Source organism: Myotis brandtii, unplaced genomic scaffold (genome assembly GCF_000412655.1).
Source record: "Myotis brandtii unplaced genomic scaffold, ASM41265v1 scaffold43, whole genome shotgun sequence".
NCBI classification, from domain to species: domain Eukaryota; kingdom Metazoa; phylum Chordata; class Mammalia; order Chiroptera; family Vespertilionidae; genus Myotis; species Myotis brandtii.
Window position 1 is genome coordinate 5040690 of NW_005366455.1, and position 12642 is coordinate 5053331.

Here is a 12642-nt window from a genome sequence, read left to right on the forward strand (position 1 = left end):
CGGGCTTCTAAAACCAGGTGAAACCGTTAATACTGATCGCTACCGAAAACAAATAATCAATTTGAACCACGCTTTGATCGTGAAACTACCAGAATGTTCCAGAAGAGACGGCAAAGTAATTTTGCTTCCTGATGACGCACCATCGCACACTTCAAAACCAGTTAAAGACACGTTAAAAGATCTTGCCTGGGAAGTATTAACCCATTCACTGTATTCACCAGACCTTGCTCCTTCAGATTACCACTTGTTCAGATCAATGGCAAACACACTTTCTGAGCAGCACTTCAAAACGTATGAACAAGTAGAAAATTGGGTCTCTGAATGGTTTGCCTCAAAACAGAAAAGTTCTATTGGGATGGTATCCACAAATTACCTGGAAGATGGGGGAAATGTGTAGCTAGCGATGGACATTACTTTGAATAAAGCAATTTTGATGTTTCTCTTTAAATTATTGTGTTAGATTACAAAATCCGTCATTATTAACTGGTACACTTAGTAATAAGGTAGCATCTGATTGGTTAATTTTTGGTACCAGAAACCCTTATAATACAAATATAGTCACCTGATTTTTTTTTTTAAGTTTCTGTGGAGCAAAAGTGGGAGGTAAGCCTTGGCGGGTTTGGCTCAGTGGCTAGAGCATCGGCCTGTGGACTAAAGGGTCCCAGATTCAATTCTGGTCAAAGGCACATGCCTGGGTTGCGGGCTGGTCCCCAGTAGGGGGCGTGCAGGAGGCAGCCAATCTTGCAGGCTTTATGGACCCTTTCAGTGTTATAATGAAGGTTCTGTTCTCACTGATTAAAACTTAGGGCATAAAAATAGAAGATTTACCTGAATTTTCTTGTTAACCAGAATTTGTATTAAAATATTAGAGAATGTTTAGCATCTGTAGTTTAAACACCCAACAAACTCATTCTGAAAACTTTATATAGGCCCTATCCTTTTCAACCAAAGCAATTCTTGACCCTCTATTTTCATTTGTGGCTGGTTAATGTCAGGAATAAGAACCATCTCTGGTTAGTTTTCTATCTCCTGCCAGAATAAAATACTAAGATACGCAAAGATGGAAGAACTACTATAGTCTGTGGGAAGTTACATTTACTAGTAATGTGACTTCTCCCAAACTTTGAGTCTCTATTCAGAATTCTGGTTAACTCTAAGTCTTTTTTACAAAACTGTATGAACTTTGGGTTTTCATATGTGGCAATTGAAAGTAACTTCTTTGAGGGATACTGAGGAAGGATTGATGGGACAGAATGAGGAGAGAGAATCTAAAGGGATGGAGATGTAAAGCAGGTTGCAGGAGTACAGAATTTTGCAATGAAACCTTGGAGAGGAGAGAAATGGAGATGAAGGAAGTTGAGAGGAAATACATTATGATAAATGTTTTGATAAATTTCCTTGGCTAAAAACTAGTTTTAGTTAGGTTTCTGTCACTTGCAAGAATCCTTACTAATACTCATTTGTTACTTTTTATGAAAGTCATGTTATAACACAGCTATTGAATCAAATCATTTCCTTAGAAACATATAACCTTATCCTATATAATAAAGAGCTAATATGCTAATTAGACCGGACAGCAAACGACCTTTGCAGAACAACCTTCTAGAACGACCAGTGGGCAGGGGGTGGGGCCGCAAGGCAGCCGGGGCTGCGAAGGCCTACTCTTGGACGAATTTCATGCATCAGGCCTCTAGTAGAAATATAAAACTGTTCTGCTGAAACTAAAGTGCATTATAGAATTTTCTTTGGTTTTTTAAAACTACCTCTATTGATAGGGAAATTAATTTTAAATGTATTGGTTCCTTTAAAGTAATATTTATTGAGAACTGGATAAATTAGCCACTTTTTTTTTAAGTACTTCACCTTTAGCTTTGAGTCATCTTAAATTAGATGTCATCTTAAAGCAGAACTATTTAGCAGAAAATAGTTGAAATTCAGATGAAGAGGGAATATGATTATTTGTTAGTTGCTCTGGGGTGAAAATGAGAACCATATGTCTCTCTCAGAAGCCTATGACCTAGTTGGGTGTGGAGGGTGATAAGGCAAGTACACAAATAACCACCACATAATACAAAGCTGATTAGCTATAAATGCCATAGAGAGGTACAAAGTTCATGGGCCTCTCAGAGGAAGTAGTGTATAACTTTCTTGTGTTTAACTAGCACAGTGCTTAGAGGTTTTTTTTTAGTTTTTAAAAATTGAGATATAATACACATATATGACATTCACTCCTTTAAAGTGTAAAATTCAGTGAGTTTTAATATATTCACAAGGTTGTGCAACTTCACCACTATCTAATTCCAGAATAAACTTTAAAAAATTTGAATGTTTTTAACTGAGGCTTGCCCTCTAGTTCTCAGGCTCCCCCACTCCCTATTGTTTACATCTGTCTCCTAGTGGTATTTTTATTGGCCACCTGACGCCAGAAGGCATTTAAATTTGCTGCCAGGCTTAGAAGAATTGTTTTTGTTTTTTTAAGTTTTCCTTAACCCTGGAAGCAAATGCCACAATTACCTTCTGGGTGCCCATGTGGATAATACTGGCTGCTGTCCTGCTGAGCATCTATCTTTTTTCCCACCTCTGTTCCTTTTCCGACTCTACCATCTGACTCCTTCAACAATAGCACCACCTCTGCTGCAGCCTTTTGTGAGAGATGACTTCTCATTACCCTCAAGAGGGCTTCCTTAGAATAAATTCCAAACTCCTTTTCTTGGTTTACAAATCCTTGCAAGATCTGGCTCTCTCTTCCCTTCAGACTAATCTTTCTATTCCATGACACATCAAACTTGTATCCTCTACCTGAAATCCTCTTCTCTCTGATCTTTGCACATCTGATTCCTTCTCATCGTTCATATCTCACTTTAAATTTTGCTCCTCAGGCCTCCCCTGTTCATCAAATATAAAGCAGCTATTTGATCACTTTTCATTCAGTCCTCATTTAATTATCACTACACTTGTCATGGTCTGATTTGTTTGGCACATAGTATGTGCTTAATACATATTTGTTGAATAATGCTGAGTAAAAAATGCTTGCTTTGAGCTATGGCTCCTGCTCTGGTTCATCTGGCTATATGATTCTACCATTCTCTTCCAGAAATTTACCAAATCTCTGGTCTTTTGATCTCTTTGCCATCTCTAGCTTTCACTGCCTTTATGAGTTTATTCCCTTTTGTAATTGTTTATTTTCATTTCAATGGGATGTGATCGAATGAGAGAAATGTAATGCCATTCTTTTGACAGGTTGAAATGTGCACTCAGAAACATGTTCATGAAAACATGAACAAAGGCCAAGTTAAGAAAGCATGACTTGTTTTCTGAGAATACTAATTGGTTTAGGTTGATTGAAGGGTAGAAAATAAGGTTGAAAATTTAGGTTGAGCCCATATCAGAGAGGGTCTGAAATCATTTGATGAAGAGTTTGTACTTAACTCAGAATGTCATGAGGAACCCCTATGGGTGTATGAGCAGATCACTTGTGAGTGTTGGGCTAAGACAGTGCCCCTCCCTGCTTTGTGGGGAGATACTTGATGGATGGGTTCATCATTCTGTAAAAGGAATTCCTTTACAAGGTGGTTCATTTAAGTGATTGATAAATATAATATTAACAGAATTGCTTTTGATTGGATTTATAGTTCTTAGGCATCTATCAACTGTTAAAATAGTTCTTATTTATTTTTATGCCTCCTTATTTGATCTTCAGTTACTTCACAGTTAATGTACATGATAATGAAGAGGATATATTAGTTATATCCTGGGTTGTCAAAAACAGACATAAAGGAGAAGGCATAAAGGCGTGCATCACCTCCACTAGTATGTCTGTTTCCTCTGGGTTAGGGGGTTTCACCATGGCTAGCCCCAAAACAACACATCTCTCTATTAGGGAAGTACAGTTCCATGTGGAAACTACAAAACTGAGTCAGCTCATTCCCAGAGGACCAGGCCATCCAAGTCCCTCATGGCCAATTTACTGTGCTTGCTCCTGCAAAGCCTTTGAATAATGTAGTACATGCCTCCCTCCTAGACCCTTTCAACACTTAAAAGATCATGGTTTACTTTATTTTATTTTTTAAATATGTTTTTATTGATTTTAGAGAGAGGAAGGGAGAGGGGGAGAGAGATAGAAACTTCAATGATGAGAATCATTGATTGGCTGCCCCCTACTGGGGATGGAGCCCACACCAAACGCGTGTGCCCTTGATCGGATATGAACCCAGGACCCTTCAGTCCGCAGGTCGACACTATCCACTGAGCCAAACCGGCTAGGGTGATCATGGTTTACTTTAAATTTGCTTCATGTATGAGCTTACAAAAGGAGGGAACTTTGTTCTTAGATAATTTGTTATTCTTAGATAATTTGTTTACCATCCCCCCACAGTTAGGATCAATTTCTTTGAAGTTCTGGAAGGTATTTTTTGCTTCCTTTGTATCCTGAAAAATACTTTAGAGTAATGCTGTTTGTAGGCAGAGTATTTTAAAATGTTAGACCCTAAGTAGAACTTGGGCCTTTTCAGTTGAGGGCCACTAACCTACAGAGAAAACTTCATGATGTATATATGAAAAGACAGTTTTGGCTTTTTTTGAAAAACAAAAAACAAACTCATCTTTACAAATTAATGACAACAGCTATAAAATGATGCTTCTTTAAGAATAGATACAACTGGAAGAGGATCTTCAAAACAAGAACACTGGTTTATGCATAGAACATAGATACTTAAATAAAAGAAGCATACCAAAAATGGGAAATTTTAAAATTTGGGGAAATTCAGTTTAGATTCTCACTCACATTATGTGTCAAACTAAGATACCTATGTAAAATGTAGCAGCTATGTAAAAGAATGAGCCTGGCTGGTGTTGCTCAGTGGTTGAGTGTCGACCCAGAAACCAAAAGATCTTGGTTCAATTCCTGGTCAGGGCACATGCCCAGGTTTCGGTCTCAATCCCCAGAAGGAAACGTGCAGGAGGCAGCCAATCAATGATGTGTCTCTCTCAACAATGTTTCTATCTCTATTCCTCTCCCTTCCTCTCTCTCTAAAAATCAATTTAAAAACATATTTTAAAAAGAATGAATAATAAACTAAAAATTTACATAAATATTTATTTGATGATTGCTGGGTGGAAAAGAATTTACTGAACTAAATAGTGTAAGAATTCAAAAAGAAATATGTTTTTATTGATTTTAGAGAGAGGAAGGGAGAGGGAGAGAGAGATAGAAACATCAATGATGAGAATCATTGATCGGCTGCCTCTTGCACGCCCCCTATTAGGGATCGAATCCATAACCCGGGCATGTGCCCTTGATGGGAATTGAACCTAGGACCCTTCAGTCTGCAGGTCAATGCTCTGATAACTTTAAAAAATAAAATTTACCAGTGTCTTAAAAAAAAAAGACTCCAACAAATTAAAAGGTAAAACCTGAGGAAAATGTTGCCATATACATAACACGGCTAATATATTGAGTCTCTAAAGAGCTCATGTAAATTCAGTTGGTTTATTAAATTCCCAGTTTCCATTTGCTCAGTTTACACGTGAAACCATTTAGTTCACAACAGGTCCTGTGTTGTAGGGCAAGAGAGAATCATACCTCTGGTGCCTTATTCAGATGAGTAGTTAATGGCCTTGCAGGGCCCCACCCCCCACAACTCACTCCATTTTACATCATGTTGTGTCCATTTCTCTCCTTTTCCTTCTCTGCTCTGGCTTCCTCTGGCTTCCTTTTGATGTCCTCTTCCTCTTTTTGTGCCTTACTAAATTTAACAGAGTTTTTTTTGTGTGTGTGTGTTTTTTTTACTGTCTCTTTTGTCTGATTTAGGTTTCCTTCCTCTTGCTTTTATTTTGCAAGTTTTACCTTGCACAGTTGGGGGCACTCCTTGAACTTGGAAGTTTTCACAGCCCCCTTTCTCTAGTGCCTGTTTTTCTTTACAATTATTTATCTAATTAGAGCAGCATAGGAGGTGTTTAAAACACCATTTTTATTATTTTTGTGTGTGATAGAGCTACTAAAACATAACTGGATGTAAAGAACTAGAATTTATCTCTAAATGAATAACTCTGAGAAGCATGGAACTATGGTAATGGAGGAGGGGTAATTGGGGTATGTTAATTAGGGATCCTGATGCTGCCTAATTTCTTCATGGTTTTAGGGAGAACTCAGTCTAGGTTGTTCTGCCTTTAACCAAATTGTGGTTACGCAAATTCCATTACTTTGTCTTGCAAGTCCTCCCAATAATTATAACAAAAGATACTACAGCTATAGTCAGACTTTAGTGGACATAAGAAGTGGGAACATTTTCCTCAGGTTTTACCTTTTAATTTGTTGAAGTCTTTTTTTTAAAGACCTTCTCAAATTGAGTTAACCACACTCATACAACATACCTCTAGTATAGCATTTAACACTGTTTCATCATTGTTGGTTCCTTGTCTGTCCCTACTGGCCTTCAGGACATCTCTGTTCTTCCAGCGTCTGGCACATAGTAGGTGTATAGTACATATTACAATCAGAGCTTATCTTCCCTCTTTGGAATACTGCAGATTCTAGACTTAGACAAATGCCATAGTGGCAGCTCTGCACTCCTGTATTCTGAGAGTTTTCACGTGTTTTCAAGTATAGAGTACTTATTTTCACAAAAAGCAATTATTTTTGAATTATTAAAGGGACAAAAAGAGTAATAAATAAGGCACCCTAGCTATACATCATGTATTTTTCTCAGTATGTGACTTGTGTAATTTCCTTATCTGTAATTATGTCTACCTAATACATACAGTAGCCTTCTAATGGTCTTTCCCTTTTCTAATCACTCTTATGCTAGCACCATGTCCTTTGAATAAAATACTATTTCTCTCCCTACCCCTTTCATTTCTATGTTTAAGAATCCAGTTGCTTTGGGGCGGGGCTGGAGGGGTGGGAAGGGCTTGGCTTTCAAGTTCTATATGACCTGGTCCTGCCTTAGTCCTTGACCTTTAAATCTCACTCTTAACCTGTTTATATGAGTCATTCTCATGACAGTCACAAAAACACAGACCTTCTCCTTTGCTCTTTGTAATTTGCCCTACCTGGAATGTATTTATTCAAATTTTTAAACCCTAATCTAAGCCCAGCCTTCTCAATAAAGATCACTCACAGTGAGGAAATTGAATAGTAAACAAAAATATCTCCTAAGAGGAAGGTTTTAGGTAAAATATGCCTGAATAATTAACTTAATGGAAAATTTAGTGGGAATAATATTGTTTCATACTAAAGCATACTAAATGGATGGTTTCATTATGTGTAGTGGAGCTTACTGTATATATTACAAGTTTTAACCTCTGATAATTGAAGCATGGTTGTTCACTGTTATCTATGAAATGAAACCAACTAGCATATAAGCAATGGCTGAATTACTCCATTACTATTTTTACGTCATGAGTAAAATAAATGTAAATTAGCTTAAAATGTTAGTTCAGTCAGTATTACTATGATTTATTATTTTTATGTAATAAACATGATTTTGAAATAATATTTAGGCTAACTAAACCTCATTAGCTTAACTCTCCCTCTTTTTTTTTCCAGTTAGATGTTTGCCTGATATCTCTCAGTCTATCTTCAGAACAGAATCCACACTCTCCTCCCTCTGGGAACCTGCTCCAAAGGACAGGATGGCTGGAGGGGAGGGGAGAGTGGGAAGAGAGGTCAGAGAGGTCCTTGAAGCACAGGATTGTGCTAGGACTTGTCAATCTGCTAACAATGTTGGATTTTAGTCTGTATTCAATATGTCTGTATCTTGGGGAAAGTAAACCTTTTCATTTGTGTTAAGATACACTTATTCTTCCAGGACGTAGATATAATGGAACAGGGAATTTAAGATTAACTTTAATATGCTCTCCCAAAGTACCTAATCGAATATAGTCACAGAATAATAGTATCTGTTCTAGTATAATTATAGTTTTCTTAGGACTGTTTCCACATCATTAAGGAAAAAATCATATTAGAAGCTATCTGTTTAAATCCAGATTATTTTAAAAACAAAGTTTATAAGTTCTATTTTCTTTTCTATAATTTTTCTCCCCTTTGGAGGGACAGTTGACGGACTATTGTATTATTTTATTTGCATTTTATGCTGTCATCATTTTCAGTAAGGGCATTGTGTTGGTAAAATTCAGTTTTAGAATTGTGATTTAATTGGAGATGGGCAGTGATTATATAACAAAGAATGAATTTCCTTACTAGATTTGATGACTTTAGGTAGTGCAGAGCCTACAAACAAAAACTTTCTGGGGGCTTCTCATTTGGTGTGTGTAATAAGCAGAAATGGTGCCATAGGGGAGGTAAGAGAATAAGGATTAACATCAGCTTCAAGAGACTGGAAAGTGCTGTTTTCGAGTGTAGATCCTTAAAATGTTGTAAAATCTAAATTTTTATTCGAACAGTCTCTGAATAAGTGTCTTGTTAATTTTTATAAGATAACCCAGGGGGTAATAGGAATTCAAGAAAGGCAAAAACTGGCAAGTTACATAAATGGTATAAAAGTTGAATAGTTGCTTGAAAATTTACATTTATTTTATGACTCTCTGTCATTGTTTCCTATCCATATTTTACTCTTCTTGAGTCTATAGTCTAGATAAAAATAAAACTATTAATGAAAATAGTTAGATTTTTAAAATCCAAATAATTATTGGGTTTGAATAATAATAAACTCACAAAACACTGCAGACTTTGATGTGGAATCTCTAATTCTATTTGGTTTTGTGATAACTTAAAATACTCATACTCATTTTGAACTATTTTGTGTGCTGTAAAATTATATTCCTATTGTTTCTTCTTTTTTTTTTCCCCCCAGTTCCTTGGGGGCAATTAGAGTGTGAACTCAGAAAGAAAGTGCATTATCATTATCTCAAAGCAGATTTTCTCTAGAATATTTAGCTTCTGAGTTATTCCAGTGTGTTTAGTTTTGAAAATTAGGGAGGAAGAGGAAGTTGACTCTTATCTTCCCAGTTCTGTTGCTTGTTGGCCCTCCTTATGAAGACTGGGTATTACTACAAACAAGCAACTATTACTTGAGTAAGTCACCTGATCAGATGAGGTTTTTCTTTGTACTAACATTTTGTTTTTCATGGGTAGATAACTTAATGAAGAATTATATCAATTGAGATTGATCTGTGGATAATTTAGTAATGAGTAAAAATCTTAGAAATAGTATTAACACAAGTAAATTATAAAAACCAAATCAAGAGCCACATTTATGAATTGGAAAATTAGTGGATGTCTTTTCTTTTGTCAAGGTAGAATGCCCAAATTAATACATGCTTAGAGCGTGAAGGTAAGAAATCAAAATGATCAGTTTCTATTAGAGATATTGATAAGCTGTTATCCTTTGTTATTAAGCTTAAGAAAATTGTTTCCCTTCAGTGATTAAATGAGATATGGTCTGATTTTTAACATTGTTAGAACTAAGTTTAGTTTGGTTTTGCAACATTATTTGACCCTTTCTGAAAATTTTTATATAATGAAATAGGTTTAAATTTGAACTTCATGACATCTCATCAGCTAATTAGATTCTTTGCTTATCTCATAACCTTATTTAAGTATCACAGAGGCAATTTTGTTGATTGCTGCTTTGGAGGTGCAAGATGTGTGCAAATTCTTATTTGAGATTAAGGATATCTTTAAGTTCTGAGGAATTTTTAATTCAATTGACAGGTTGTATTACAAATGTTGCCTAGATTCACTAGAACAAAGTGTGTGTTTCAGAAATGTGAGTCAAGAGTATGGAATGTACAATGATGATATTCATTATGTCCCTGGTAAATATAATAGGTATTTTAGTTGAAGGAAAAGGATTTGTGGTCAGATAAATTTAGAATATGTAGGACACGTTGTTTTAAGCAAAGCTAAGCTTTACTGAAGATTTCTCAGAGCTATTAATATTGAAATATTTTTTAAAATTAGATTAATCTTATTTTAAAGACTGTAAGTATTTTAAGGACTGGTCAGTCATTGATCTTATTTTGTTTTGTGTAATCTTTTCCTCTCTTCACAAAATAATATGCAAGTTCCATGTCAGATATCACATTATTTTATTAATGGGAAGAAGGAAATGTCTTTTTATTCAAGGGACTTATAATTAAGTCACACATACGGGAAATTTCATATATGATTTATTAAAATTAAATGAATTTAATTTTGTTTGTTTTTTATTTCAATTTTAGTTCCTTGGATTTTGTAGGAACTAATGAGGAAATAAGGTAAAAGATAGATGAGGTAGAAAATGAGAATAGGATAAATTCAACAGACTAAATTAGACTTAAAATTTTGTTTTGTCTTTTCTATGAATTGCTTATGGGACTAAGCTTTTGCAAGATACATGCATATTTATATCTAAACAGATTTTTACAAAATAAATAAGGTAAGTTGCTGCATTACAGTCTTCTGGAATTTTTCACAGTGGTGTTTGGGGTATTTTAGAATCTATTAGTGAAGAGAACTGATCTGCTGTCATATCCTCTAATTAATGGGAGTCATCTGCAATTTTTAAATTATTGCTACTTGTGATTCTGGTCATAATTTGATACTGCTCATTCTTTCACATTTTTCTAAAATTTGAGACTTAATGACTCCTTTCTACTCAGTTGTCAACCCTGTTTCCAGTCATCACTTTTAATTTACTTACTAGTTTTGAAGGTTTGACTCCAGAGAGTTGTAGTATATATCAGAAAATATACTGCATACTTTTTCAAGTTTATCCTGTAACTATTCTACACAAATGTCTGTTTCAGATGGAGCAGCTATCAGATGAAGAAATTGACCATGGTGCTGAAGAAGACAGTGACAAAGAAGATCAAGATCTGGACAAAATGTTTGGAGCCTGGCTGGGGGAGCTAGACAAACTCACTCAGGTTAGAAATAGTGCTTGGAAAACTGGTTGAGGATTTTAAGTCATCACCGTGTGCTAAAAGTTTACAGTATAATCATAAGGATATGGTGGATAAAGGTTACATTTTAAAATATTGCTATAAAAATAAAACGTCCAAAACATTAACAAGTAAATGAATGCTATAGGACAAGATATTATCTTCTCTGGTTATTTGAAGGAGTTTTAAAATATACTTGTGACTGACTGAGGTTCTGTTTATCTACAGGGATTACTTACAATCTCTTTCATAAATTGAGATTGCTGGCTAGAAAGCTTTAAAGCCTAAAATTTTAAAGTCTAAATTTTAGCACATCCTATTTCATAATTTAGTGAATTTTTGAATACAGCATAAATAAATAATATCTTCACACATGAAAATATTTTCTATTATATGATTGCAGAGTATTGACAAAATTTCATTCCCAGCTGCATTTTAAAACAGTGGAAAAGCCTTTTTATTTATTTTCTTGTATCATGAGTTTTTTGTTTTATATATTCTTTTTATTTAAAGAATGACCTTATCCTCTAAACCAGGTCACTTTTATAATAAAAGGGTATTCTGTTACTACCCCAGTTGATATAGTATATTCAATATATAAAGATGGTTATGTTTATTAAAACAACTTTAACTTTTTATCATTGAGAACATTAGAACAAAAATTATTTTCATTCATCCTTAATATCTCTGGGAAGAACTTTTATGTAAAATTGCTTAAATTTGAGATTCCTTAACTAGTAAAAAAGTAGGTAGTAAGCTGGAAACTTAAAGTACTGGTTTGTTCCTTTCTGTAACAGTCTGTAATTGAAACTGATAAACTCTTCACATAATTCTAAGAGTAATTCTAAGATGGATCGTTTTGAAAAGCAGATATGTTTGTGACCATAGTCTGTTAATGTTCAATTTTCAGGAGAATGCTTTCACTTCTACTAGGATCTCAAAAGAATCATTCCCTTCATCTCCAATCAGGAGAAATAAAATACTTGTTGAGAGAAAGGTCTTTCTTATATCTGTAATTGTGAAACCATTTCAGTTTAATTCTTAAATTTTTTAAAAAGGTGATTTTGGTGTAGAGATGATGACTAGGCTATGCATTTCTATGCGGAGGAGAAAAAGGAATGAGGAAGCAAAATAAAGGAAATCGAAAATGATAATATGTGCCAGCTGACACGTGTGGGGTTGCTTTGACTGTATGGTTTTATTACTCATATTTGGGAAGGGAGCCAAAAAGAGAAAAGACAGGTAGATATCACTCCAGCTGCTCTAGGTGGAGCAGTACTCCATGCTACTCCATTTCAGATGGGCTTCTACTGGTTCAGTGCCTTTTATTCTTCTTTATATTTTAAATCCCCAGATTTCTAAATGTAAAGAGCCACTCACCACAAAAGTTGGCTCCTAACTAGCGCTGTGACTGTTCTTTTTATTATACAAATCTGTCATTAGAGAGAAAGATTTTAAAAAACTCTTGTGTAATGTGGCTCACTGCTAACAGTTGCGTTTTTAACACTTCAGAAAGTTTCAAAAACTTTTACTAAGTTAGTGGCTAAACTTCAAGTTTTTTAATTTATTATTTTAGTTCTCTACAATGTGTCATCTGTGTGCCTATATCACACATACAATGTTAATGGGATTTTCAATTTTATATTAAGTCAGGTTTAAGTTTTAAGTGGTTGGTGACTCTTCTGAAATCATTTGTAAAATTTGTGTGTATTTGCGTTTTTCTGGAAGGTACATATAGCATATAGCTTTTTTCATATT

General features: G+C 34.8%; 1 protein-coding gene across 2 annotated transcripts in view; it reads left to right on the plus strand.

Annotated features, from left to right (window-relative positions):
• Positions 1–10749: 10749 nt before the first annotated feature.
• The window catches only part of RAPH1 (Ras association (RalGDS/AF-6) and pleckstrin homology domains 1), a 45454-nt gene continuing 43561 nt past the window's right edge, over positions 10750–12642 (plus strand). For both annotated transcript variants that reach the window (XM_014546098.1, XM_014546097.1), the window contains exon 1: positions 10750–10869. In XM_014546098.1, the coding sequence (XP_014401584.1) occupies positions 10750–10869 (120 nt within the window). The remainder of the gene's footprint in view (positions 10870–12642) is intronic.